The sequence below is a fragment of the Alligator mississippiensis genome, chromosome 16 (assembly GCF_030867095.1).
Source record: "Alligator mississippiensis isolate rAllMis1 chromosome 16, rAllMis1, whole genome shotgun sequence".
Taxonomy (NCBI): Eukaryota; Metazoa; Chordata; order Crocodylia; family Alligatoridae; genus Alligator; species Alligator mississippiensis.
The window spans coordinates 3,306,150-3,333,974 of record NC_081839.1 but is presented as its reverse complement, the minus strand read 5'-3'; the positions used below and the strand labels follow the sequence as shown (position 1 = coordinate 3,333,974).

Sequence of the window (27,825 nt, the reverse complement as noted above, 5' to 3'; positions counted from 1 at the left end):
GCCTTCTCTGGGCAGACCAACGCTGATCAAGTCAAACTGAATTTATTAAGAGATGCCAGCGATCCAACAGTTGTAACCAGACTTTAAGAAAATACAGACATTGAAGAACTCTGAATACACCAACGCATTGGCTATACTCTCCTAAAACAAGAACTGCTATACTGAAGGAAATAGCTTTGTTAGAAAACGTTGCGCTGACTTTGGTAACTTCCTAAAACACAGAATGAAGTAAATCTAAGAGTCCTTCCCCCTCTTAGAAAAGGAAAAGAGAGAGAGAACTAGTTTGAACACTGTTTAAAACACTCTGAATAGCTATAGATTAGTATTTGGCAACCACTGGTGGTATTTCATCACTTCCCCGCCTTCCCCAAGCCAACTCCACCTACTTAGCTTTTCCTTATACAAGGAGATGTTACACAAGACTGCTGCTAAATACAGTTTATAATCGGGTCAGTTCCAGCCCTCCCTAAACTGCACAGACCTGTAATTCTTAGCCATATTATTCAAATATGGGCCCTGTCAACATTAACATTAGCTCTCTGAGGCGCTGAGCTAATAATTCAGCAGAACATTAATGGTTTAAATCTGGGATTATGTTTCATGCTTGCATTGTGCGTTGAATAATTCATTCCATTCTTGCTATTGATGGAAGCCCTGCACTTCATCGGCAAATGAAGGTGATGGTAATTTTAAAGCCAATTTAAAATCTTTACGCCAAACTCCGAGGAAAGGAGCTGTCTCTCTCTACCTATGCTAAGTGCTGCCACGTTAAACGATTCTAAAACTACCGGACCAAAAAAAAACTTCTCCCAAAATCGGGATGCAGAAATCCAACTGACCCTCTTACTTGGTGGACCTCTTTTCAGATCCTTTAATTTGCTGGATGATAACTTTCATCATTTTTTCCATTTTGGTTTTGGTCAGCGATTTTCTACAGTACCAGATTTGGTCCCATATGGAGCACAAAGGTTTAGGAGAGAGGTAAAATGGATCGTGATCATGAAACATATCCAAAGGCCTCCTCCTAGCGTACTCCTTATAGTCCCAGACAGGACAGCTGCCTGGGTTATCAGGCTTGGCATATATGCATGGACCTGACTCCTCTGGATTTGCCTTTGCATTGAGATTCTCTTTCCACTCCAAGTACTCTAATCCCTCCTTGTTCTTTTTCAGTAAAACCTGCCCCCACCACACATTCTGAGCCTGATGGTGCGTGTTTGCCCCGAACCCTCTAACGATGTTTACGAGCATTAAGTGTAGGAAGCCTTCGGGATGCATTCGGCTGAGTATGCCTTTCTTGCGAAGATCCTCGACGTCTCTATCTGTCAGGTTTTCCAGGATGCTCCAGTCTCTCTCCCTCTCTTTTTCTGCTAGTTGCTGGCCTTTCACTTTTAAGGCTTCCTGAGACACTGCGAATTCGAAGCCTTTCACCACGCTATACTCGTACTTGTGTTCCTTGAGGTACCTCTCTATACTGCTCTGGAAGAAGAATAAGGAGCTGGCCGAGAACTCGGCGCCGTTCTGCTTCCTGACGTTCGTGTAGAACGAGGCTAGGTAATTATCGAGGGCTTCTGGCGGCAGCGTGAAGATCTCCCGCTTTTCAGAGGGGTAATGTAATGCCAGCCAGTCTCTGAACATTTTTATGTCGCTGATGTTACGGATTCTCTTGCTCTCTGACTTCCTCACTACCTCTAAAAGATAAGAGACAGCTCTAGGGAGTAAGGGAAATGCAGAGTTGTGTTCACGTACCTCTAAAGAATTAAAGGGAGCAGGATCCCATTAGGTTGGGGCTCTTGTCCTCCCACCTGCCTCTTCTTGAACTGTTTTACCCCTGCCTGTACTTGGCCACCTACGCTGAAATTTCTGCCTTTGCTGCTGCTGCTGTTCTTCTGCGGATGGTAGGTAACGCAGTGTCCTCGTCACAAGGGAGCCTGGTTTTCTCCGCTTTAAACAAATCCCCAATTTTCAGTTAAAAAAACAAACAAACAAAAAAAAAAAGTAATCCCAAATCCACCATTTTCCATGGTTTAAAGGAAACACAACTAATATATAGATATGTATATAGCGGCGTTTCATTTTAATCGTGGAAAAACGTGGATTTGGGATTGCATTTTTTTTAACTGAAAATTGGGGATTTTATTTTTAATTGGAGAAAACCGGAGCCCTGCATCACTCAGTGGAGTTCCTATACCCGGTCATATTGCTTTGAGCTTGTTTTATTCTATGGGAGCAGCATTAGGCCAGGTGTGAATTCATGCCATGCGGTGGCTTGTAAAATGCATCCCAGCACAGCAATAAGTTCAACCCACCGGTAGCCCTTTAGAATAGGATTTACGGTGGAACTTGAATTGCCTGCATGTTGGGAATGGGGTGAATTTTACCCAGCCTGATTATGATTCATCAAGGGCACACCCAGACCGCACTTCCTTATGAGTCCAGTCACCTAACTAAGGCATGCAAGGCTGCGCCTCAAAATCCAAACCTTAGCTATCCAGAAAGCAGCAGATAAACCTTCTTCTCCACTTGCAAACACTCAGATGTATATTTTATCATGTAAATTTGGATCAGTGAAGGCAATGGGAGCTGGCCTGCATACAGGTGAAGGTATAAGGCAATGTCTATATACACCTTATAGACTAACCAAATAAAATATATATGGAGAGAGAGCATTTTCTTTAGTAGGAAAAAGTGAATAAAAATATCTTTTAAAAAAGGGCTGCCAGGATTCCACCTGAGTTTATTTCTCAGGTTGTCATGGCAGTAGCACATCCATATCGTTCTAGTTCGGTGTCGTCTAAGAAGCAAATTGCTTAGGGTAAAAATTCACTCCTCTTGCAGAGGGCCAGAATATGATCTAAGCCTTGCTGCATGCTGCAAATGCCCTAAAGAGTGGGGAGAAACCCATCGCAGAAAGTAGCGGGGACTGCTTACCCAGCACTTCTGATCAGATGGCTGCGCTAGCCATGGGTTACGCAGGCATATATCTTGGGGCTCTTAATGGATACGGCAGCAGCTTGGTAGTGGGATTTCTTGGTAGTGGCAATGGTCGAGGGTGCACGTATCCTGTTTTCTGCCTTTTATTTCGGATGCAAGGTCTCGTTGCGGTCCATCTCGTGTTAGCCACCTTAAAGGTGCGTGGTTGTAATGTGAACCAAGGGATGATAACTATACATCCATTTGGTAAGTCACTAGTGCAAAAGGTAGCACACCATCTATTATAAGGCATTTTTCATGGCCTTTTGCCTTTGCTCTTTGTCCACATGATCTCACTTCCCTGCACATATTACACAACCCAAATTCGGTTGTCTTTAGGGTGTCCAGGTCTTTTCTTATTCCCCCCCACGCCAGCGTCTGTGCAAGAGAGGCGGGCGCGGGGTGGGGTCCTGCAGCTGATGGCTGGGATGTCTGGGGTTGGTAGCTAGCGCTACTGAGTGGTGTATGCAAAGACAGAAATGGCATGTGAATCAATAAACACAGAGACTAGAAGCTGAGCTCTGTATCGAGCCGCAAGCCATTTATCTTGCTGTCTGGCAGAAATGATCGTTGCAAAGATCCTCTCGGAGGACTTCGCAGTGGCGTCTGATGAGAGATGGGGTTTTCAATTTCAGCAATATGCATGCAAACTGTAGTTGTGCGTCAGGGTTTCTTCTTGTTTGTGAGGCCTTAGCTACACCTAGAATGAGTGAGTCCCCATATGGAAGTACTCAGGGAGACCTACTGTGTTTTAAATTCACATCCTACCTCAGTCTGAATAAACTTTCAAGTGGAGATGAGCCCTGGAGTGCTATTTCAGCATTTAATTTCTTTTCTTCAAAACAATGTCAAACCTATGGCAGCTTTACTCAATTTAAAGTACCACCTAACTTAACTATACGCTCAGTTTTCCTCTACTGAAACGTGCAAACTTCCCAACAGTGTTATAAGTCCATACACAGCAAAAGTCTACAGCGATTTGTCCTTTAGCTCACGTTGTAGGTGCTGGCCTCAAGAATTATACAAATCCAATGAACGAGGCTTCACCAGAGCAGCAAGCAATGGCCCAGATATGCTATTTACTGCCAGACAGGTTTGCTTCAAAATCCAGATGTGTGTTTCTAGTAAGCATCCCTCTGAATTGATATTCAGGTTGCTCTTGGTAGCCAGGCAGCAGTTCAATGGAGTCACAGCGCTAAGCAGCTGGATGGAGCAAGGGATGATGAACCCAAGAGCTCCAACTTCCAAAACTGCTTCCCCAATTTTTTTTTCAGAGTTGTCTGCAAATGTCAACCTACATTCAAATCGGGGAGATGTTCAGCTACTCTGTACTTGAGTGAAACAGTTTGCAAGCACGCTGACAATTACAGGTTCAAATGTTCTGGCTCTTTTTATAGCATCTTTAAATATTCGCATATTTAATGTGCGCTAATTGCCAAAGCTGAAGCAACTTGTTTTTAATGGGCCACTGATTCCCGTATGCCAGCGGATTAGCCACAGGTGGCAAAAAAACCTGATCATTTAGGAAAGGAAGCGGATCAGTTCACTAACGGACTTCCCAATATTTGGCAAAAAGCGGTATCTGCTTGTTAGATATGCACAGGGTGTAATTATTATGTCTTTTTGTACAGACCGTGATTGTTCACAGGAGGGTTTCAAACAGCCACAAGGCAGGGCTCTCAGTTCTTCGTCAAAGAGCATATTCTTACCAAGAGTCTTGTGACACCGTGTCACGTAAAAATAGCTGATGGAAAGCGGTCCGAGCGGCCTCTACCAAGGAGTGAATTTTACAATTGAAAAATGCTTGAGTATTGTTTGACTACCAGAAACAATAGCTAAACCCACATCCTGGCCAGAACACATTTTAAATCTCTTTATTAAACTGCATCTATACCTTTTGGGCTCTAAGACATGCGATGAATCTCTGGTGCCACGGAAGTTTATGGGAAATTTGCCACTGACTTCAGTGGAGGCAGAGTTGCACCTGTGATGTCTGAACTGGGTTTGTTTTTAAAAATCACTTCCTCTTTCTCTTTCCTTCTGAGACCAGGGCTCATGCTCCTGGGTGCCATTAACTGCAAGGACTGTAGTTTTGTGTGCAGCTGGTACCACGCATGGGGCTAGCGTGGCGAAGGCATGCCCGTTTCTTTAGCCAACAGCACATGAGGGAGTGATGTGGCTTGCTGCCTTTGACCACAGCCCTACTGAGGAGGTGCCCATTTTACAGCTTGGTTCACTGGAGAGTCCAGAATAGCCCTCAGTCGCATCCCCCCGGAGCCCTAGTGAGACTCCTTGACCACACTGCGACACATCTCCCTAAAGCATACCGTAGTAAAATGTAAAGGCCAAAACGTTCGACAGGTGCTAATACTAGCCAGCCAAATCTATGTTTGGGCACCCAAACGTGCGGCCCGGTCTTCTGAAGTAAGGCTTGTTTGAAATGCCTAGCAGCACCCAAGGTGCTCAGCACCTCTGAACGTCAGGCACTGTTAGGTATCCAAATACAGAGATGGGTGGCTGAATGAAGCCACGCAAGGTTGAATACGGCAGCTGAAGAGCTTAAAACCCCCCACGTAGGAATAAAACTCCAGACACTCTTACTTTTGTTTGAAGGTGCAGGCAGGCCGTCCTGGGCGCTCTCGTTCCCTGGCGTAGGTGAGGCTAAAGCGCTTGCTGCGGTCTGGGATCCTGACTGTTTGCTTTCCTCGCCCGGTGTTTCGGCAGCGTTCCCGACGAACCCCGTTCCCGACGGAGCGTGCTCAGAAGGCCACAGCTGGTGGACCACGCCAGGCGGTGCGGAGTCGTGGAAAGCTCTGAATACAGGGGGCTCAAACAGGGCCCTGGTTTCCACGCTGGGGACGGGAGTTGCTGGTAACTGCTCTTTAGACACCGCTGATTCAGAGGGATTCCCTGCTCCAGAGGTTTTGCTTCTGGACTTAGCAGGAGGAGGAACAACTAAATTCAAGCAGTGCTTTTCCAGGCTCTCTGGACTGCTGCGTTCTAAAATCTCTTGGAAAAAGGGGGTCGTCACAGCCTTCCCTTTGTAGACAGAAATAGATGTCTGGGTGGCCGTATCCTGGCTAGTCCCCCTGTTCCTATCGCCTTGCACTTGCAGTTCATACTCAGCCAAGGCTTCTTTATTCTGTGAGTCTGAAAGAATATTCCAGTTTATTTTGGGTCCTTCCTCTGCTTCAAACTGTTCCTCGTCAGAGATGTCTTGCAGGTCCTCCATGCTTTTCGTCGGCCCGGTAGCTCGGTCGGTTGTGGCACGACTAGCCGTTAGAAGCACGTTCTGTTCTGCGGTGCAGCACGGTCTGGTGGAGCTGCTGTCTTTCGGAGGAATAAGTCCACTCTGGTTTTCTGGTGGCACTGCTATATCGCATGCTGTGAAGCACGTGTTGGCTTCGGTCTTTGGAGCTATCCCTGGAGATCTGCTGTGGCATCCTGTGCTCTCAGAATCGGCTTTCAGTGAGCTTACCCTGTATCTTTTTTCGCTTAAATTATGCTCCGCTGAGCAGGAATCAGAGGTCTGGGGCCTCTTCTTCTGTTCCACGCTTTCCTCCCCGCTTCTGAAGTACAGCGCCCCGCCGCAGCGCCAGTGATAGGCATGTCCGGTGACACATATCCATAGAACAGAATTGTCCCTGGTGGGACGGTCCATGCCCTGTACAATTTCCAAGGCTGGGATTTGATTGCATATCGTCCCATGAGTGTGCGCCCAAGTCACTAAGTTGGTCAGATCCTTGGCGATTGACCTGATGTTGCTGCAGGTTGCATCTTCAAGGTTCTCGTCCTGCAAAGGGGTTTAAAACTGGCTTTAAAACGGGGTGTTCGTTACAATGGGGCGAGAGGAGCTGCTGTCTAGCACCTTGCTAATTTTAATCGCTTTAACTGAATAATTGATTTGATGGCTTTTTTCATGCTGTTTGTCAACAAACTTAATTTCCAAACTGTAGGAGCTCATTTGTGAAGATCTCTGAATGATGAATTTCACAATAAAGCCAAATGCAACTTGTTATATTATGATATTGGAAATATGAATGGAAGATTGTTTTCTAATGTGAAAGTATAAGGTATAACCATCCAGGTCAGTATTCAACCAGTTTGCTCCCCTGAAAACAGTATCTTCATCAGCGATCTGGAAGATAGGATGCTGTGCACCCTCAGCAAGTGTGCAGTTGACACCGAGTTGGGGGGAGTAATAGATATGCTGGAGGGCAGGGCTGGGATTCAGAGTGACCTAGACATATTGGAGGATTGGGCCAAAAGAAATCTCACGAGGTTCAATAAGGACAAATGTAAAATCCTGTGCTTGGGCTGGAGCAATCCCATGCACCAGTATAGGCTGGGACTGTCTGGCTAAGAAGCAGCTCTGCAGACAAGGACCTGGGGGTGACAGTGGACAATAAGCTGGATATGAGCCAGCGGTGTGCCCTTGTTGCCAAGAAGGCCGATGGCGTCCTGGACTGCATTGGTAGGAGCGTTGCCGGCAGATCGAGGGCAGTGATTCTTCCCCTCTATTCTGCACTGGTGAGGCCACATCTGGAGCACTGTGTCCAGTTTTGCCCGCCTCCTCCCCACTATAGAAAGGAGGTGGCCAATAGGAGAGTTCAGCAGAGGACAGCAAAACTGGTTCAGGGGCTGGGGGAATTGGTTTGGAAAAAAGAGGCCAGAACGGGGAATGAATAGCAGCCTTCAGCTCCCTGCAGGGGGGCTGCAAAGAGGATGGAGCTGGGCTGTTCTCAGTGGGGGCAGATGGCAGGACAAGGAGCAATGGGTTCACATTGCAACAAAGGAGGTTTAAGTTGGATAATAGGAAAAAACTTTCTCACTAGGAGGGTGGTGAAACACTGGAACAGGTTACCCAGGGAGGTTGTGGACTCTCCATCCTTGGAGGTTTTTAAGACCCGGCTAGACGTAGCCTTGGCTGGGCTGATGTAGTTGGGGTTGGACTAGATGTGACCTCCTAAGCTCCCTTCAACCCTCATTTTCTATGAGTCTATGACCTTTGTAACTAAAAATAATTTCTTTTATAAAGAATCCCCCTTGCAGTGAGGTACTTTCTCATCGTGTACAAGATCGTATTTGTTAGAACAATTTTGTAAGACTACTCACAAGCAGCACATTTTACATTTTGCCTATGGAAAAAAAAAGATGAAACGGGCTCTAAAAGAATTAAAGTCAAGTTCAATAACATATTTAAAGCTAATTAACAATGTCCAGTGAGCTATACTAAACTTGACAGTGTACTCACCATGCTGCTGTGGAATATGCTATTCTGGTAGAAAATACTGTCTGTCGCTTAAATACTCCTCCTTCCCTTCACAGAACCTGGAATGATCAGCATATATATTTCATTTCTCGATTTTGAGTGACAGCTCCCAACAAACGTCTCATATTGAGCAAAAATTGAGTGGTTTCACTCCTGCAAATACTTTACTAATGTGAGAAGCAAAGGTTTTTTTGGTTTGAGGTGGTACCTTTAACGGGGACTAGCTGTATAGAGATGGACTTACTAATGGGAATAATTCCATTAGGTTGAGTGGGACTAAACAGAGGAGAAGCTACTCATGTAAATCTCTGGTACACTCTAGGGACCTGATCCTGCAATCAAAATCAAAATAAAGCATGAATTATACATATGGAATATTTTAAATGCTTCTCTGCACTACCTAAAGCACAAACAGAACAGCACTGTAGCCTTTAATTCTCCAAGCAGGAACAGAAATATAAGTAATTAGGAGCAAAATAGACTTGCCCTATTATTTAACGTTTTTAAAGGGAAATTTAACGGTGGAGGAACTTTAAGGTATTGTCTATTTCTCTCTGTGTATTTAAGCTCATGTTTGGAACAAAACCTTCAGTCTACATAAAGCTTCTTTGAACATCCTAAGCTTGATGAATAGAAGCACATTCTCTATCCTTGCATGGAGAGCTGGTGTATTAACTCAAATAAGTTACTGTGATGGAGTGACGCCCAGAGGCGTCAGCACAGAAGGGCCGGACCGTGCTTGATGCTGTAGAAAGTTACAGGTCGTGACTGGGATCCCTGCATCACAGAGCTTGCAAGCTGTCCTGTACCTTGCGCATTTAATGCTGGTAAAAGGTACTAGACTGAAAGCGTTGGAGAAAGAAATCCGCTGTCTGCTCATCCAACTGTCAAGCTGATCGCTGTCCCCAGGGTGACATTTCACTCTGGTGAGAAAAAAGCCTGTATTTGCTTCGCAAAGGATGCATGTTGCATCCCTTGCTCTCTGAACAAGGGCGAGTGTGCAGAAAGGAAGGAATTTATTCCCTCGGCTGATGGGAATGGAGCATCTGTTTATTATGAATACAGTGTCTAAGGGGGTTTATGGCATGGATACATCAGCTGAATTCAGGAAAAGCCTGGCTGCATACAAGCAGGAAAGAGTACAATGGTTTTGGATGTCCGTTCATCTCCCAGCACCAAAGGGACAATGCAAGGGTCATTTGGTTTGATGTTCCACCCTTGACCCCCTGATGAGCTCACCAGGTTGCTTTTGGCCAAAAGATTCAGGAAGAAGAGACATAGGACTGCTGCCTGGATGAAAATGAAGCCTCTGTTAGTCTGTGGGGTTATCGACTCAAACGTGCCAGCAGGGAGAGGGCTGAATAGGTCATGCCTTCCTAAATGCCTTCACCTGGGGTTGGGGGCGAATGGTTATATAAAGAGGTGTCAAGACAGTCCTAAACTTAAACATCTTTATCTCTTGTTCCTCCTGGGTGCATCTACATGTGAAATGAGTGAGCTTAAATAAACTCTGGTGCAATTTGTGCTGGAGTTTATTGCTCCCAGGTATCACGTTTACACATGTGCCCGGGGCCGCAGCCCTGGCTGGCGGGGGCCCAGGGAGTCAGTCTGCCAGCCCGGAGCTGCTCCACCCCAGCTCAACGTGCTGCGGAGCGGCTGGCTGGGGCATGAGGGTGCTACCGCGTGGGGCTAGCAGGCAGGTAGCCCACGCATGGTAGCACCCTCAGGCCCCAGTCATCCTCTAAATGCATGTTGCAGCAGAGTAAATAACTCCACCGTAGGATAGTACTTGAGTCGGCCAGTACAGTGGAGTTAATTAGCTTGCGCTGGCTCCTCTGCCAGGGGGCAGGTGCAATGGGGGAGGCCACCCCTGGCAGAACTGCAGGGGCAATCGCTGTGGCTGGCATGGGGCATCAGGCGTGGAGGGTGCTGCATGTCATTGAATGCCGGATGGAGCAGCCCCTTTCTGCTATGTTTTAGCCCCAGTAGCTGAGTACTTAGGGCATGTGCCCAAGAAATGGGGGGCTGGGGTTCTAGATCCACCCCCCTGTTGCTCAGGGGGTGTTTGGACCCGTATCCCTGACTCTGTGCTCTAACCACCAAGCCACAAGCCAGGCCCTTTTCCTATGCTTTTTTGGGGGACGGCCCCTTGGGCAGCCAGGAGGAAGAGAGCAGGGCATGTGGGTCAGTGAAATGGGTGCTGGCCTGGGTTCTAGCTTGCTCCTAATGGGGCAGAAATGTCCCCATTGCATTGTCCTCCAGGGATGGCTAAATGCAAGGACCAGAGGCTCAGCTAGGGACAAAGGCCACCAATTCAATGACAGATAGCCGAATGGAAAAACAAATGAATTTCCAAATGCTCAGCAAAGCAGCAGCCAACAGGGAAACCAAAAAAACCCCCCAACTGAAACCTCAGCCCCCAAGCCAGATCACTGGTTATCTCCAGTCAAGAGAGAGGCTTGGGGGGTAAATGCTCTCTTGCTGAGTTTATTTTACCTCCCAGCAGGAAAGGGATAACGGTCATGAGAACCGTTCCTGTTTTGGAGCGCAAATTGTTGAGCATTCGCAGAGCCTGCGTCCCCATTCCTCTGCAAAGCTCTCCTGTTCCAATGTCTTTCGCTACTGCCTCCCCAGATGTTCCTATTTATGGTTTTTTCTAAGGCCGGGAGGGATAATTTTAGCTTAGAAAGCTGTTTGACATGTTCTTCGCAAGCTGGGTGGTTGAACCACACGTAAGACTGGGATTTGTGAAAGCGCTTCTCAGCAAAAACCAGTGGCTCCTTTTGAAAAATGCTAGGCTTAAATGGTAGCAAAAATCACGTTGAAACCTGAGTTTTATACCACTTCAGCAAATGTATTTTGAGTGCAGGATCTGGCTGTCGACAAGTCTAAGGCCAGGCATTTTACTGAATCCACCCTGCTTCTGGATCCATTCTTGCCCGTCGGCCTGTTCCTGTTCTCTTGTGAAGTCCAGGCAAGCCAGGCCTCTGACTTCCTTCCGCCTGAGCAGTTTTTTTCCCAAAAGGGTTGGATTGTCTGGACAGAGAAAAGGAACTCTTATGCCAATGCTCTGGCATTTACAGCTACTGTACTGTGGGAAGAAGATAATAAAAAGAAATTTTGCCTGGTCATAAGGCCGTGAAATTTCTGACTTGGCAATTGAACTTCTTGATTTCTATCGCAAGCTTCCTAAATGGGACCCTTTCATCTCCCTTTATCTCGAAACACATGCTTTCCCTTTCCGGATCTTTCTTCTAAAAAGGCTTTTTCTTTTTATAGTTGGCTTTTAATGAAAGTCCAGCGACCCACTAAAATAACTTTCCAGCCCATGCCTGCTCTTGCATGGGGAGTAGCATCAGAGAAGCCAGTCAATGGAGTTACTCTGGATTTACACCACTGTTAACTGAAAGGATGTATTTGCCTTAAATACATGAGATTCTCAGCTGCTACAAATCAGTATTACTCCTTGATCATAGTCAATATAGCCACGTGCAGATGAAGATAAGGCCCTATGCAGATTTTGTGGCTGTTTTAGCAGCACTGCAACTGCTAGCGATGATGTGGTGTTTTAATGATCTTTCCAGGAAGCGCTGCAGTCCGGTGACGGGCTCTGAACAGAACTGACATCTTTGTTCGGGAATCCCGAAGTGTTCTTGGTAACCAGCTATAGTTAAATGACCCCTACCCTCACTTAAATAAAAATGGACCTCCCAGCTGCTGGATTGTGCCTTTTGACCAACTTAATCTGCATAATCAAACTGACACGACGTCAGCTGCTGATCTGATGACTCGTTAATCCCTGTATCCTAGAGAATTTAGCCTGGTATTTTCAAAGGAACATCTATCTCCTATGGCTTTTCAATGCCACTAGGACATCAGTGTACAGCAATCCCGCTCTCAAGCTTCTAGTAATTCAGGATATCATATCACCTTTGCTCCTTGTGTGCATCCAATTTTGGACGGTTCAAAGGGACCTGGTTTTTACAGGACGGGCATTCAGCACATTCTGAAGATGGTTTTCTTGCAAGGTGGGGGGACCCAAGGCACCCAAAAACACTTTTGAAAATGTGAGCCTGTGTCATTTACTGGTATGAGTAGAAGGGGAGGCCTGTGTATTGTTCATGGTATGCTGAAGACCCTTAAATCTACTATAACGCACGTAGACTTATGCCAGCAGCATGAACGGTAAAAGGACTCTTTGTATAGACGTACAAAAGGCCCATCAGTGACCTTGTCTTTAGTTTAGTTCCTTTCCCCTCCTACTCCTGATAATCTTGGTTCTGTTTCTTTTGCCTATTTTGCAGGCTAAAAGTTCAGCTGCCAGGCACAATACCAGCAAACGCACGAGCTGGGAGCATGTCAACCTCCTGACGAGGTGACACGGGAAACGGGAACAATTCGAGTCGGAAAAACAGGAAACCGTTCACCATCCAGCAAAGCCCGGCGAGGGAGGGCCAGTTCCCTTTGCACGTGCCAGCTTAGAGACAGACACAGACCAAACTGACGGCTAATGCTAGTTCACAGAGACCTCACATACGTTCTTCGTCCAGGAGTCCAAACACATTCCCAAAGAACGGGGCCCTAAAACCTATTTTTCATCGGTGACCCCATCCTCGTCCCCACCATTCCTCTGCATTATGTTTCCACTCCTAAGGGTCTTCATTCCAAAGCCAAGATCCTTGCAATGTGATCTTAAGTGCTGGGGTAAACTGTATTTAGACAAATCTAATGGAAATCTGCAGCCGGTTGGCAGAGGAGAGCCTGGATCCGAGAGTCGGTAATGAGCCACTAAAAACAGATGTAGTAAAGGAGAAAAATAATTTTAAAACATGGAATGATATAAATAGAACCTAATATTTTACCCCCACAGGGGAGGAATAACAAGGAGTTGAAATGAAAAGGAAATTAGCTACGGAGCACATGCTCTGAGCCTTTGGCTTAAAAAATCTAAAAGGGAGACGACTGATTCTGACCCTCCAAATTCCTACCGCCACGCAGGGCCTAGTCCCACGTTACCCGGAAAGTTGCAGGATTAGATCCTGCATTTGGAAGTCACGTCCTTTGTGGGATCAGATCCTTACTCTGCACGGGGGGAACGTGAAGGTCCAATCCTGCACGCCGCTCTGCGTGCAAACTGCAATGCAGGCAGCAGTGTCGCAGCCCAACTCTATTCTCCTACATGCAAATAGGAGAAGAGCAGGAAGAGGATGCAGGATGTCAGAAGAGCGTCTAGATGTGTTGTCTGCCCTCCTGACTGAACAAGCTACCCAGAGAGGTGGTGGACTCTCCATCCTTGGAGGTGTTTAAGACCCGGCTAGACAAAGTCCTGGCTGGGATGATGTAGTTGGGGCTGGTTCTGCTTTGAGCCGGGGGTTGGAATAGATGTGACCTCCTGATTTCCTATGATTCTATGATTGTGCTGTAAATCTGACTTGGTTTGGTGAGTCACGGGGGTCATTTTGTTGAAAAATCATGTCTAGATCCTCTGGTTGCAGAAAAAAGCTTGAACCCAGTTGGTTCAAAAACCTGAGGTTCTTTGGAAGGGTTTCATGGCTTCAGCGCTTGACTCGTGAACGCTCAGGGCTGGCCAGCCTGCAGCAGCGACTGGCCTGCTGAGAACATGATCCGATAACTTGAATTTTAAAGTGTCCAGAAGAGAGACCTCGAACAGATTTCCACCAGAGGGTGCTAAACTGCTAATAATGCCGGGACTCGGACAAGAAGAGCAGCTTGATTCCAGTCGTATTTTAGGTGTACGCCCAATCCAGATATCGAAAGCATGCCCTTTGTATGGGCCAGGTTGGCAACAGGCTTTACACATCCATCCCCCTGCCCTTGCCCCTCGTCAAGCCCACGCCGGTCGTGGTGCTGGCCGTGACCTCAACAATGCGGCAGAGAAAAGCTTGCTTTTAATGCGCGGATTCATCTTCTCCTAAATTTAGATGTTGCAGGGGTAAAAATACCATCCCTGCGCATTGCCTCCAGTGTTGTAAAACAACACAGGACCTGCAACCAGCCTGGAAATAGCAAAAATGAGTGCAAAGTTCTAGACCGAGGTCTCCTGGCCCGCCAAGATGCTTACTCCGCAGGAAGCTAGAAGTACGGTTCAGTGTTTAGTTTTAGCAGCGCACAGAAACATTGCTGTTTATAATCCGGGGATGAGAGCGGTTCATAGCTTGTGTGTCTGTCTCTTATCTGCCTGACACTTGGCCTAAAAATTCCTGTCTGGAACTGCCCATCCCAAATCAGAAACAATCCACCCATAATTGCGTCTTCTTATTTTACGGCGGCTAAAAAACCGGTATGATTTCCAATATTACTCGGTGGTTCTTTCTCCAGTTCATCTAAGACAGTGAAATAACAAAGGCCGTTTTCTGCTAATCTATTAACAAAGGAATGAAACAGCGCTGGAGGCAGCACGGTCCAGTGGCTCTGTTTTGACTCCCAAGGACGTGTCCTGTGACTGAGGGCAAAGTGCTCCCTCTACTCTGTGCCTTGCTTGCCCCATCAACGAACGGGGGGAGGAGAAGATGTCCTTGCTGAAACACTGTGTGATGAGTGAAGATGCACCGTGGATACCAGTGAGACTTTGCAACCTAAATTTTCAGCTGCCTTTTTGAGTCTTCAGGCATCTCCTCCCACCAGGAACACTTAAAATCTGTTTTATCACAGGTGACTCAGTACAGGGATGGGGGCCAGGAGCCTTGTTTGCACCCCAAATGGAAGGGCTTGAGGCAGCCTGGCATAAGAGGTGGAGAACAGGCAGGAGAACCTGGGACACATCATGGGATCTGGGTGCCGGGGGGCACAGGGCTTATTTTACCCACTGCAGCCTCCTCCTCCATGCTGCCCAGACCCTGGGGCCAGCAGTATGGCAGCACGAAAAGCCAAGGAGAAAAAGCCTCCTGCATGATTCAGGGTCCCCTGATGCTCAGGAAGAGACACTATCCCCCCTTCCCCAAACCACTTCTAGAGGCATAAGAGATGTGCAGTATCCTTGCAAGCTTGGGGAAGGCTCACAGCCCGAGGGCCCTGTGCCGTTCTACCTGTTTCTAACAGCTGCTGCTTTTGCCCCTTTCTGTGCCAAGAGCGGGCTGCGATGCCTTCGGAGACCGTGAAACCCCATGAGCACCTGGAGCAATAGGAAAAGCTTGGTCGCGGACGTGGAGAGAGAGGAGCAATGGGTCACCGGTTTATAGAAGCGACATTAAAGCCTCGGCTGCTTGCATGTTGCAAGAGCGGGATGGGAAGATGATCCAGGAGCGGTTTCTCTCTATTTTAGCCAACGTGCTTTCAAGAGTTTCCAAGCTATCGTTTGGGACTCCAGCCTGAGGCTTCAAGGTCTTGCGCAAGGAAGGATTTTTTCCGAGCTGTTCTTTGGCTGGGCCAAAGCTGCTCAGAGCCCATTGGGATCAGTGGGTCTCGACCTTTTTTTGTACCAGAACGAACCCCTTTGTAAACATCAGTGACCGGTGCCCCTCACCCCCGACCCACTGCCCCCTACCCCCTGCCCCGCCACTGTGTGGGGCAGGAGGGCCAAGCAGCCCCTTGCAGGCTGGACCTCTGCCAGCCTGCAAGGAAAACCCATGGTTTCCCACATTTTTCTTCTTTAAAGCAGAACCCGTTTTTAAAGACTGCTTGTGACACTTTCATATATTCTTGCAACCCACGGGTTGGGAAACACCGATCTAGAGAACGCGCGTCGGGCGTGCAAGGGACACAGCTGCATGTGAAAAACTGGGTGCACGGATTAAGCCTGTACAAGTGATAGTTCAGGCCCCAGTCCTAAAAAGGACTAAGCTCTCCTGCATAATGCTATCTGCCTTTGTTTCCTGCATGCTCACTGCCCCAGTATCAGTCTTACCAAATTAAATATTAAACGTGCTAACAGATAGTGTTTCTTTTGTTCCTTTGGCTCCTGAGAGCTGGGTGCCCTCTGTTCCCACTGCCTCTCGCCTCTTGTGAGATCAGGCCTCCGTGCTCTTTTGACAGTCCACGATATTTCAATAAGCGGCGGGATTGGAAATATTTGTCACGCGTCGGTTTTTGCTGAGCCGCAGAATCGCCTAAACTACGTGGTGGCAAGGATTCCTAGCGTTATTTCGGCAGCTGCGCTGACTCTCACAGACGAGCTGCAAGTATGAAAATCATGTGAAAATGTAGCCGGCCTCCGTTGTAGGAAAATAAACAGGTCTCGCAGGCTGGCGCCAGGCCACGGCTGTTCGTGCCCTTCCATCTCGATAGCTGAAGTACGAGCAATGTTAGTCTTCAGCAGGAGCCAAAATGGGCATGTTGGCTCTCGGGGTTTTTAACGACCTGAAACATAAGCAAGTCTTCATGCCATGAAAGAAAAAACCTGGTAGCTGCGAGAGAGAAACGCCACTGTGCTTTTTCCATTACATAACATCCTTCAGGAACATATGGGCCAGCAAACGGGAGACGTCCGCTGCATAATTACGGTACTGACAAACCAATTGAACCTCAGCAGCTGCCACTAGGGAGGTTTCATTCATTCCCAGTATTCTTGCCTTTTAAACTTAAGTGGCACTGGAACAAACGCATCTTTGATCCAAGAAGGAAATCGTTTGGAGCTTCATGTTTAATAGAGCTGAAGCCCTGGGAAAATGATGTCTTTATCAGGCGGCATGACAATGCAGGACTCATGGCAGGCATGGTACTCACAAGGGCTTGCTGTCTGAGCCTTACTGCTTTTGCAGAAAGGCTTGGGCATGCGGGATCTGTAGAGAAGCAACAGCAAAAATATTTTGTGCGGCTGTAGCGCACGCAGAGCATCCCCAGCTGTGGAGAGACGCTTGAACGGGGCGAGGAATGAGGAGCTGGGGCAAATGGACAGAGGAACAAATTATGCTGGGTTTAAAAGACATGCAGTAACCATTGCATGTGGCTGCCCTTATCCTACGGCACGTGGAAGAGACACCGCTGTCATTTAGCCATAGGCAGACAAGGCTGTTAGGGTAAATGTGATATCTTTTATTAGACCAAGTAAATAGCTGGAAACATTGTTCTTTGCAAGCTTTCGGGTACAAACAGAGGACAGACAGAGGAAGAGTCTACAGCTGGGCCATGTTTCATTCAGGGGTAAACTGCCCCAGGTTAGATTTTACTTACCAGGGAATAGAAGCAGATATGTGTGACACGGCTACCGAGGAGCAGCTGACAATGATAGAAGTCCCCCTTGCTTACGTGACTCGGTATAATACGTTCATCTGCCCGTACCCTGGGTGAGAGGAAGAGGTGGAGATCATGGCCTCCCATCTAACAATTGCCATAATGTCCCTTTCTTTTCCCTCCCCGACTCACTGCAGCCGCAGGCTCCAAATACCCTTCCAGAGATTGCTACAGGGAAGCAAGAGGATGCCTACAGTAAATCAGGATTTCATAGACGTTAGGGCTGGAAGGGACTTTGTAAGACCATCAGGTCCAAGGCTTAGGTCCAGCAGATGACAGATCTGCTCCAGGCCCTGTTTAGCCATTCTCAAAACGACTCATGGCAGCCCATGGGGAGCGAGGCAGATCTCCGCTCCTTCCTCCTGAAAAAGGCACTGGCAGGTCGTGTCCTTGAGAGCAAGGAGATTGCTGCTTCGTTCTAGCAGGACGTGCTTGTCGCACATGCCGCTCTTCAGTGTACTTGCATTATGCCAGATGAGTAATAATTGATGAGGCACGTGGATCCTGTGGTAGCCAGGGGCTGAATACACGCGTTTCACTTATGTCGAAGGTGGTACGGCTTCATGTCTGCCAGACGTTTTGTTATAAAGTCCTGGCGAAGGTTAAAATGCAGCACGTGTAACCTAGCACAGGTGTGCTGCAGCCTGCTCCGGGACCACGGATTAAAATTTGCAAGATCAGAGCTAAACCCTACCCCAGCCAGCAGACTGGTGCAGGGGAGGTTGCCAGCTGAACGTTTCCTGCCCTGCCGCATGTCGCTGCTGAGGATACGACGCCAGCTCAGGGCCTAGCCTTGCTCCCGAGCGCAGCCCCCCTTTACCCCGCACTGTGCAGGCGATGCACCCCCTTATCTGCAACCTCATGCATCGGGGGCAGGACTTCACCTTAAACAGCAGCATGCTGGAACGGGCACTTGCAAGGCTTCCAACGGTGAATTTATGGAGAACGTAATAAAATAAGAGCCATAAAAATATCAATAATGATTCAGCAAATATAGTCGCTGAGGAAATTTAGGTTCCAAGTTCATTCATTAGACTAGTTCATTGATTCCCTGGTTGTGAGTGTTACAAAAGCTGCCTGTGTTTTCTTTCTGAAAAGGCGGCAGCAAGAACATAGCTGAAAACCAATTTTACTTCCTTCTTGTTTGTGTGTGGGGATTGTTTTTTGTTGGGGGCTTTTTTTTTGGTCATATTCCCCTTCGATGATTCAGAAACTGTTCTACAAAACAAGTCTTGTCTATACAAGCTGCTTCATAAATAAGAACGCCAGAAAGCAAACCCCCCCCCCTGGTTCATGACTAATCAAATTCACCAGCAGATTACATTTTAAATTAATTGGGCTGAACTCCGCTCATGTTACGAGCCCATTTGGTTGCATCCATTGAGAGCAGAATTTGGCTCTTGCTCAGAGGAAAAATGGATTGTGTTTAGACTCAGATAGCTCGTGTCTGCAAGCTGCTCGCTACCAGCGTGGAGAATTTCCTGCAGGTTTTTTTTTATAGTGCCCCGGTTCCCTTGTCTCAAGCTGCAGAACACAAATGCCCAGGTTCGTTGCCATCTAGCATCTGTGCAATCCCCAATTAAACACCAGATGCAATGGGAGGTGACCTGCCAGCCAGAAGACACAGGTGATGAGCTACTATTTCAGTGAGCGATACCGCAGTCCGACAGGTGAGAGATGGAGAACCCTAAGAAATAATGGATGAGCTTTTGTGCTCCCAAATTGCCTTTCCCTTCTCAGTAGCACTTGCCTGGTGGCTGAAGTTTCATCTACCGCGCTGCTCGCTTTCATGTCGGCTTCTGCATTTGATAGTAGCAAGAACTAATACATCTCCATGGCGGGGCTAAGAAACTGGGAGGAAAAAATGATTTGCAGAATGCTTTTGAGGAAAATCAGGCCTTTGGGTTTCAGGGCTTGAATTTTTTGCAAGTTCCACTGAACTGGAATGCTTTTAAATCCTGCCTGGCGAGCCCCCTTCCCCCACAAAACCCATTTGAGGGAACTGTGGCAAGATCTTTGGAGAGTAATGAAATGTTACTGTTGTAGGGAAATGAAAGAGTATTTCAGTCCATGTCTGAGCAGATCTGCCGGACGGAGGAATGATCAAAGTGCACTAATCTTTCCCTCCAAAAGTCCCTCCTGATTAAAGGCCTGGAAATGTAGCAATGTAAAGGAGATCAGAAAGGAAAACCGAAAAAAAGAAAGTGTATTTCTTCGCCTTAGGGATATAGCCCTGAGATGTGCAAGCAAGGATGGTTGTTTGTATAAATAAATGTTCATTCTTGCCTCTGGAATGCAAACTATGCTGTAGGGCTGGAAACGGACCACTCTGCGAAGCTGAGGCCAGGGGAAGGGAGAGGCAAGGAGGTTGTAGGGAAGAAATTCACGTTCATTTTTAGCAACTTGGGCAGTTTCTCAAGCTTTTTTTGTCCCTGGCATTTCTCATTCTGCTGATGAGAATGCTTTTGAGAACAAAAATCAGGACTTTTCCAAGTCTTTAGCGGGAGATAATTAAGGAAAAAAAACCCTCCGTGCCAGCTCTTCCCATTGTGCAAAGGGAGACCGGGCTGCTGCACGCAGTGTCCCGTCTCCTGCGTCCCAGACAAAGGGAACTGGTATGTGCGATGCAGATTGTGTGCTTGGGATATGCATTAAGTCCCAATCCTGCACAACGTTCCTGCGAGGGTAGTACCTACTACCAGGAATAGTCCAAGGAAAGGATGACTTCATGCCGTTGCTATTTGATCAGCTTCCTGCAAGGCTGGGAAGCTGTGCGCTGTGGCTGTTTACCCTGGCTGATTTAGGACCTGTAGCTCTACAGGGGGAAACCAGAGAAACTGAAATGTCCTAAGACAAAAATTTAGGGTTGTTGGTTGTAGCCGTGTTGGTCTAAGGACAGAGGCAGACAAGGTTCTTTGGGCAGATGTGATATGTGTTATTAGATCAACTAAATAGTTGGAAAAATTGTTCTTTGACAGCCTTCGGGCACCTACACCCTTCTTTGTTTGGGCCTGAAGAAGGGTGTTTGTGCCTGAAAGCTTGCAAAGAACAATTTTTCCAACTATTTAGTTGGCCTAATTATTATTAATAAAACAGTATTAATTAAAATATTATTAAAGACTATTAATACTAAAAGATATTATTAAAAAGGTATTATTATTAATACAAGATATTGCATCTACCCAAAGAACCTTGTCTGCCTTCAGACAAAGATGTGATTTCTGCCACAGAAAGACATGCAAAAATCTAGAAGTCGTGGTTCAGAGATGATACCTTTTATTAGACCAACTAATAAATTGCAAAAAAAATTATCTTTTTCTGCAAGTTTTTGGGTGCACGGCCCTTCCTCAGGCTCAGGGAAAATTAAACATGGTAAAAAGTCCCCATAGGTAGAAAATAAACTTCATTTTTGCACGGAGGAAGCTGAAGGTGGAAGTCTGTTCCTCTGGGCCCATGAAAGTGTCTATCTTCTACCTATGGGGACTTTATACCATCTTTAATTTTCCCTGTACCTGAAGAAGGGTGTGTGTGCCTGAAAGCCTTTAGAAAAAGATAAAGGTAAAAGAAAAAGCCTGCCTCTCACTCACTCACTCCTCAATGTACATCTTCACTGACTGCCTGTCTTGCATGCAGACCAGCCTCTGGCTTCTTTACTCTTCCTTCCATCCAGGAAGAGCACACGCCAACTGCAGATGCTTTGTCAGCCTGATGAAGGGTTTTTAAATCTGAGAGCTTGGAAAGAAAAATATTTCCAACTATTTAATTTGGTCTAATAAAAGATATGATTCACCCAAAGAGCCTTGTCTGTAGAAATATATATATCTATCTATATATCTATCTATATATATAGAGAGATATATATTTTTTTTTGCAATTTCATAGTTGGTCTAATAAAAGGTATCATCTCTGAACCAAGAGTTCCAGAGTTTTGCATTTCTTTTTGTCTCAGACCAACACGGCTGCCAAATACATGCCATTCTGCCACAGGGCGTTCCCACAATTTAAAATCCCAGGAGCCACATTTACTTTGAACTTATCTTTGTTAAGGGTGCCTCTTACACACTACTGAAGAACTACAGATGTCATCCCCCTGGCCCCACTTTTTTTTTAACCCCCCAAGGAGTTACTTTAAAAGAAAATATAATTCCCTGTACCCAGACTGAAGTTAGTTAGATCTGGCATTGGATCTGCAAGAGCTTCGCCTTGACTGCCTTGCCCAACTATCTGCAACACACCGCAAGGGACTGGCTTTGTCTGCACACCTGCTCTGTTCATCCGAAGTTCAGTTAAATGATATGAAAGTCTGCAGTGCTAATGGCTAGAAAACAAATGCTGCTGTAGGCACTTTTCAACTCCGCTCAGTCTAATAGGGACTTTCATTCTATCTGAGATAATGGAAAGTCACAGAGGAGGTATCCAGCTCTGGTGCATGAATAAATCATTAAGGGTATGAATTATTCAGTGATGATCCACACAACCGTGTGCTATATTCAGTCAAGAGACGGTATCCCTAACTCAACCATTTTTTTTCCATTTACCTGCTTCAGCACATTATAGTAGAGGCATGGCAGAATAATAAATCTGAATATCATGGAAGAGGTATTTAAAAGGAGAACACCTTTCTTTTAGTATATGTTAAGCAATAAATTATTTGAAAGACATGAGATAATGAGATGGGAACAGCACTGCTGTACCATGGGTCACTATGCAATGGCCAATTTTTGTAAGTAGGAGGCTTTGATGGAGGTAGGTTTGCACAGCAGGTATGTGGCTATATGGTGAAGAAGTATTAGGTAGTAGTCGTTCAAGAAGGTGGGGGTATAGGGTAGAAATAGGAGCTCGAGTTATGAGAACAAAATTAATAAGGAAAAACTAGAGCAATATCAGAGAGCTACCACTCCGCTGAATATTTAATTTCTTTAATAGGAACTAGACAAAGTTCAGTTCCAACACACGGCATGGCTGGCGCTTAGCTGAATCATGAGAATGTCATTGGAATAGTAACCCGCTGTAATGCACTTATTTAATGCTAGCACTCAAATTATCTTTTTTAATTCCTGGTTTCATGCTTTGAAACTGGCTCGTTTAAATTAAGACAAGATGTTGGCTCTAGTGAACTGATGCATAGTTCTGCTAAATTTGGAACTGTTAAATTTGGCAGGAGTGTAATTCCATAGCCCAAAAATTGAGTGTCTAAGCCCAGGCTGTAGGGAGTATCTGAATGATATCAAAGCAACTTTTGCTAACATGGTTTGTTGTTTTCATCCTTATATAAAACTGAAAGCAAGATTGGCGTGATGGGTGGGGAGGGAGGACCAGAAAATACATCGACTAACTCAAAGTTAGGACTGCCTGATAGAAAAAAAATCCTCAACTCAATAGCCAGGAAATGGCTGGTTCATCCTGCACAGGAAATGAGTCATCTTAAAGCATCTAAGAAGAGAAGTGAAGACATAAAAGTGCTGAAATAACACGGGCAGATAACACTGGAATAGCACGGAGAGAGGTCTCATTTTGTACTGGATTAGGGAGGTTGGGGTGAAGGGCCAGGGGAAGAAAAACAGCACTGACTTCTAAAGGAGTTTCACGAGATGCAAAAACAACTTGGTTTATGCACAGAAAAATGGCATCTTGCTATGTCTGTCATATCAGATTGAAACACGGAAATCAAAATTTAAAAAGGAAACCCTGGTGGAAGTCGCAAGCAGAGCTTTCTGGTACGATGCTAAAAACTGTTCCCCAAAAGGATGGACCAGACTGTAGCCTGGCCACCAAAGCAATTCCATTTGGGGAATTTTATTTTAGGGATTTCATGACCTGATTAGAAAGAATTGCTCCTGAAATCTTTCTAACCAGGAGCAATTCTTTCTAACCAGAAGCAATTCTAACTTAAAATATATTAGGGTCTCAATTCCAAGTCGAATTTGTTCAGTAATATAAGGTTATATTACTCGTTGGATATGGTTACACAATGCCAGCCCACTGGTTTCATTTTTATTTGTAGTGCTTCTTGTACACTCAACATCAGCGACAGGTTGATGGGAAAAATAATCCTCCGGTCTCTAACACTGGATATTGCTTCCCAATTAAAAAAAATCCATGGCTAAGAAATATGTACAGAAAAAAAATCACCCTTAACAAGAGGGGTATTTTTTTTAAGAGTGCAAGAAATGCAAGCGAGTGTGTTCTCTTTCTCTTTTCAGTCTAGACTTTCTCTTTCTCTGTTCGTTCTAGACTGACTGTTTCCAGTGCTGCGATGTGGCATTGTGAATGATGTGCCAGAAAATGTTCTGGTACCTTATGGTGTAGCAGATACTGGTTTAAACCAAACCACTATTTGAACTGAAGACCACTTATGTTAAAAAAAAAAAAAGGGGATCGTGTTTGACAAGGAGGAAAAGGAGAAGCACTGGAGTTCACTGGAACTCTTCATGGTAGTAAAGTGGCAAGTGTATACGTGTTTGTAGGACTGGGCATGATAAAAAAACTGATGAGTACAGAACAATAGAAAGTGTATGGAATCAGAGCTCGCGGGAGAGGTGATATCTTTTATTAGACCAACTAGATCTTTGCAAAAAAAAATCTTTAATTGCAAGCTTTCAGGCACAAGCACCCCTCTTCAGGCATAGGAGAAAGGATTGTAAAAGTCCTCCTGGGTAGAAATGAAAGGGTATGGAGGTGATCTTTAGATTATAACCACCGTGAGCATGTATTGTATACAGTCCACTAATTATGTTCGAACACAGAATATCTTTCTAGTGCCTAGCGCAGGGGGACTGGACCCGACGATCTGCAAGGTCCCTTATAGCCCCTCAAATCTATGAATCTATGACTTAATCTAGAGAAAGAACATTTTAATTTTTTTTTCTCAGCTTATTTTATCTGGAAAAGAGGAGCAGCTGTCAGAAAAGCCAAGTTGTGGGGGATACTGATTTGCTAAGGAAGAGAGTTGCATGGAAAAGTCTCCCACAAGAAAAAGCATTATCAGCTTGAAAATCTTCCTCTAAAAGGTAAGGAAAGAGGGGCAGGGAAGGTGTCCTGGCACAGTGTGCTAATCTCTATACAAGATAGCTAACAGGAAGGGTTCAAAAAGAAAGAAAACTTGGGTGTGTCTCTTGAAGGGCTTCAACTGAGAGATGAGATGAGTAACCACAGGGGCTGGAGGGCAGGGAGAAGCCTTTTACGCAACCAGAACTCCCTGCTGGCTTGTGCTAAGTACGAAAGTTAATTCACGCTCAATGTCTTTTCCTTTCTTTGTAGCCATTTTCAGGTTTTTGGCTGTTGGGGTTGGAAAGAGAAGCAATTCCTCCTTCCAGCAAGTTTCCTAGGGAGCGATTTTTCTTTCAAATGCTTCCCTGTATGTTACCAGGAGGCATATCTGCTGTCTGTGAAAAGGATGAAAGGATGAAAAAGTTGCTCAGTAACTTTATTACCTGAGCAACACCCTTAGGAGGAGTGAACAAATGGGTAGTTCAAGACGCCAAGAACATATCAAACCTTTTCAGTTAAAGGCTAGCAGTCAGAGGAGGCGCCTGCTTGGAACTGGATGCTATAGGAAGAAATCTGATAAACTGATTTTCGGTTGTGCAACTTTTTATCTAACAGGTTCATGGGAAAGCTGAGATTGCTTGAGTCAAAATAGTAGGTCCCATTTATGGCATTCACTCTTTCCTGTTTTTTTTTAGAAACCGCACCGTGACAACACAAATGACGGCTTAGAAAAAATAACCAGTTCGTTGATGGCACGCACATGTATCTGGGTTCGCTTCTGCTTTAAGTGCAGGTGATCAGTAGTTGGGGATGGCTGCACATGCCGTGGACCACTTTCGTGTTAATAACTGCTGATAAAATGGTTTTCATTCATATTAGTGTTAAGTAAATTTAGTACTAATGAAACTTATGAATGCGTTTTCTTCAAGTTTTTCCGTACTGGCCTAGGTAACTTTCATTATCAGCAGGTAAAGCCAGTTCTCTCCCACCCATAATGAGGGTTTTCCAATATCCTATAGGTCTTCCCTTAATGACGCTGGCATAAACTATCTGCAAGACTCAGCTGAAAAACTCTCCTCGGGCAGTAAGTCTCGGCCGGGGCATACTTCAAGGAGCAGGACTGGGCTTTGTGAGATTTGGGCTTTCCCATCTGCTTCGTTGATCATAGATTCATAGTTGTTAGGGGCTGGAAGGGACCTTGCAGATCATCGGGTCTAGCTCTAGGCAGGATCAAGTTGCTTGATCTCCTTGGGCCTCAACTCCGCGGCAGACGCATCCTTCTTCCCATCCTCTATCCATTTCATCTGAATTTCAAGCTCTTGCAGGCCTATATCTTTACTTATCCAGCGGCAGAGTTTTGATTTCAGTTGGGACCTTTGGACGCTGTTGTGATACAAGGAAGTAATAACAGGTTAAGAACTTACTTTCTTTCCCCTAGATGGTTGTGGGACACTGAGACCTTGGCAGCAACCACCAGCAGAGCGATCTGTGTGTAAGAGGAAGCGGTGATTTGTTCCAGAATTTTTATAGCTTTTCTACCTTTATTTTGCCCGCCCTCTGCTATCTGGCAGCATTAAGAAATGTGCATAGTTCCAGGTTTGCACTTGCCCAACATGCCCGAGACAACGTGGAAGCACAGTCTGTAAGGCACATATATGCCCTTAAGCTTCATCTATATTAGACCCTTCGTCGTCTTCTTTTTTAACCTCATACCACTAACAATATTTGCTGTCGCTGGCCCTGGTCTATTCTAGCACTTCCATTTTGTAATTGCTAGAGGAGACGTGCAGCGTTGCCAGCTCTCATGATCGTTGGGCTTCTTCTTAAAGTCTACGCTTCGGGAATGGGAACAACTTAGCTCTTTCTTTGATATATATTTATAGTTATAGACATGTACAAAAGCAAGAACTAAGTTGTTCCCATTCCTGAAGCATAGACTTCAAGAACAACGCCAAAAATCATGAGAGCTGGCAATGCTGGACATACAGATATTTCCAATCCTGGATTTATATTAATGGATGTGCAAAGGCGGATCAGAATCGGGGCCTTATGGGGCTTTGTGCAGCGTAGAGACAAAATACTAATAAAGTCCCTATTGGAGGAGCTTATAGAGGGACTCCACGTGGGCACAGGGACGTGAATTGTTGCAGAATCGTGGCCTATACACATGCAGCAAAGAGGAAGGAATGAACTATTGGGCACTTGTTAGGATAGACGGAGGAAGGGAGATTTGGGATGTAAACATCAGTCCTTCTGGTAAGCATCCTGTCATCTGCGTGGAGCAGATAAATGTTTTGCACGCCTTGGTTCCCCTCCGGCATCTGAAAACAGTTTTATCCTCTCCATGCAAACTGATGTGGTTGGGTTCATTTTTAATAAGTGTCATTTTAAAAGGAACAAGCCAAGTGCACGTTACATCACTGCCTTTTAGGACTCCCCCATGCTGCACGGTAACTTGAATCTGGCATGGGTCCCTTTGCTTTGTGCCCCTACTCAAGATGGCTGGCGGAATGACGCCTTCGGGCTTCGTTGCCCATGCTCAGTATGGCCGGCAAGCGTTTTCAACAGCATACCCACATTCAACATGGCTCCCTCCGTGAGTCTCTGACCCATCCTAAAGATGGCGACTCCATGTGCACGTTGGCGCTCGCGCCCGCATTCAAGATGGCGTCCCAGTAGGCTGATTCCGTTTTTTTCCTGCCCCCATCCAAGATGGCGCCCTAGTGTGGCGCATGGGCTTCTTTCCCGCTCTCAAGATGGCGCCCCTGAAGAGGCCTCCCCCGACGCTTCTCCAATGGCGCCGCACACTCCCCCTTTGCCCTGCCCCGAAACTCTCCGACAACCAATGAGCTTCGCAGAAGGAGCTCCGGAGCCCTCCCCCGGTGGCAGGGGATGCCCGCCTCACTTGTCAGGTTGACAACCGCGGGAGCCAATGGGGGGCGGCGCGGGTGAGGCGGGCCGGGCGCCGCCGCCATTTTGTGAGTCTATAACACGGAGCCGTTGGGTTCGTTCCTGCTATTCCGGCGCCTCCGCTCCGTTCCCTGCGGGTCTCCTCCGTGTGCAATGGACGGGTGAGTTCCCCACCGCCCGCGGACGGGCCTCGCGGGGGCAGGAGGCCACCGGAGGGGGGGTGAGGTGAGGGGCGGTCCCTGCGGGGCCGCGGCTGAGGTGAGGCGCGGGTTACCTGAGACCGAGCGAGGAAGGGGGGGCACCGCCGCCGCGCTCCGACCGCCGCCCGGGCCCCGCGGAAGGAGCCGCCCGGGCCCCTCGGCTGAGGCGAGGCGAGGCCCTGGCGCCGCCGCGTTCGGAGCAGCGCGCGCAGCCGCACGAGACCCCCCCTCCCCCCCCTGCGTGCTCCCCCCCCCTCCCCCCCGCGTGTGTGCGTGCCAGAGAATCCGGCC

The 27,825-nt window shown here is 46.6% G+C and overlaps 2 protein-coding genes and 1 long non-coding RNA gene across 7 annotated transcripts in view; 2 read left to right on the top strand and 1 right to left on the bottom strand.

Moving 5' to 3' along the window:
- Window positions 1-26: 26 nt before the first annotated feature.
- LOC102568560 (uncharacterized protein KIAA1958 homolog) lies at window positions 27-27,747 on the bottom strand. Of its 3 annotated transcripts, XM_059719650.1 has the most exons (5): window positions 27,609-27,747; window positions 25,849-25,910; window positions 8,228-8,304; window positions 5,575-6,766; window positions 27-1,691 (listed from the first exon to the last, which is right to left on the bottom strand). In XM_059719650.1, exons 3-5 carry the CDS (start codon window positions 8,228-8,230, stop codon window positions 844-846), a joined length of 2,043 nt encoding a protein of 680 aa, XP_059575633.1. In that variant the 5' UTR covers window positions 8,231-8,304; window positions 25,849-25,910; window positions 27,609-27,747; the 3' UTR covers window positions 27-843. The 3 variants fall into 3 exon arrangements, with proteins under 3 accessions (XP_059575633.1, XP_019339650.1, XP_059575634.1); XM_019484105.2 differs by lacking the exon at window positions 25,849-25,910; XM_059719651.1 differs by lacking the exons at window positions 25,849-25,910; window positions 27,609-27,747 and adding an exon at window positions 17,375-18,832.
- LOC132246511 (uncharacterized) lies at window positions 19,030-25,150 on the top strand. Of its 2 annotated transcripts, XR_009457838.1 has the most exons (3): window positions 19,030-19,104; window positions 24,307-24,444; window positions 25,120-25,150. It is a non-coding gene; the product is annotated as an uncharacterized LOC132246511 (long non-coding RNA). The 2 variants fall into 2 exon arrangements; XR_009457837.1 differs by lacking the exon at window positions 19,030-19,104 and having other exon boundaries at window positions 24,297-24,444.
- The window catches only part of PTBP1 (polypyrimidine tract binding protein 1), a 37,870-nt gene continuing 37,432 nt past the window's right edge, over window positions 27,388-27,825 (top strand). The window contains exon 1 of one of the 2 annotated variants that reach the window (XM_006272515.4): window positions 27,388-27,495. In XM_006272515.4, coding sequence (XP_006272577.1) covers window positions 27,488-27,495 — 8 coding nt within the window. In that variant the 5' untranslated portion in view covers window positions 27,388-27,487. The remainder of the gene's footprint in view (window positions 27,496-27,825) is intronic. The other variant, XM_006272516.4, reaches the window with a different exon arrangement.

Bases quoted from the DNA above. Each gene is read 5' to 3' on its own strand.
- LOC102568560 (XM_059719650.1), bottom strand. The intron at 1,692-5,574 runs GTAAGAGTGTCT...CTTATCTTTTAG, and splicing joins GCCTGCACCTTCAAACAAAA to AGGTAGTGAGGAAGTCAGAG.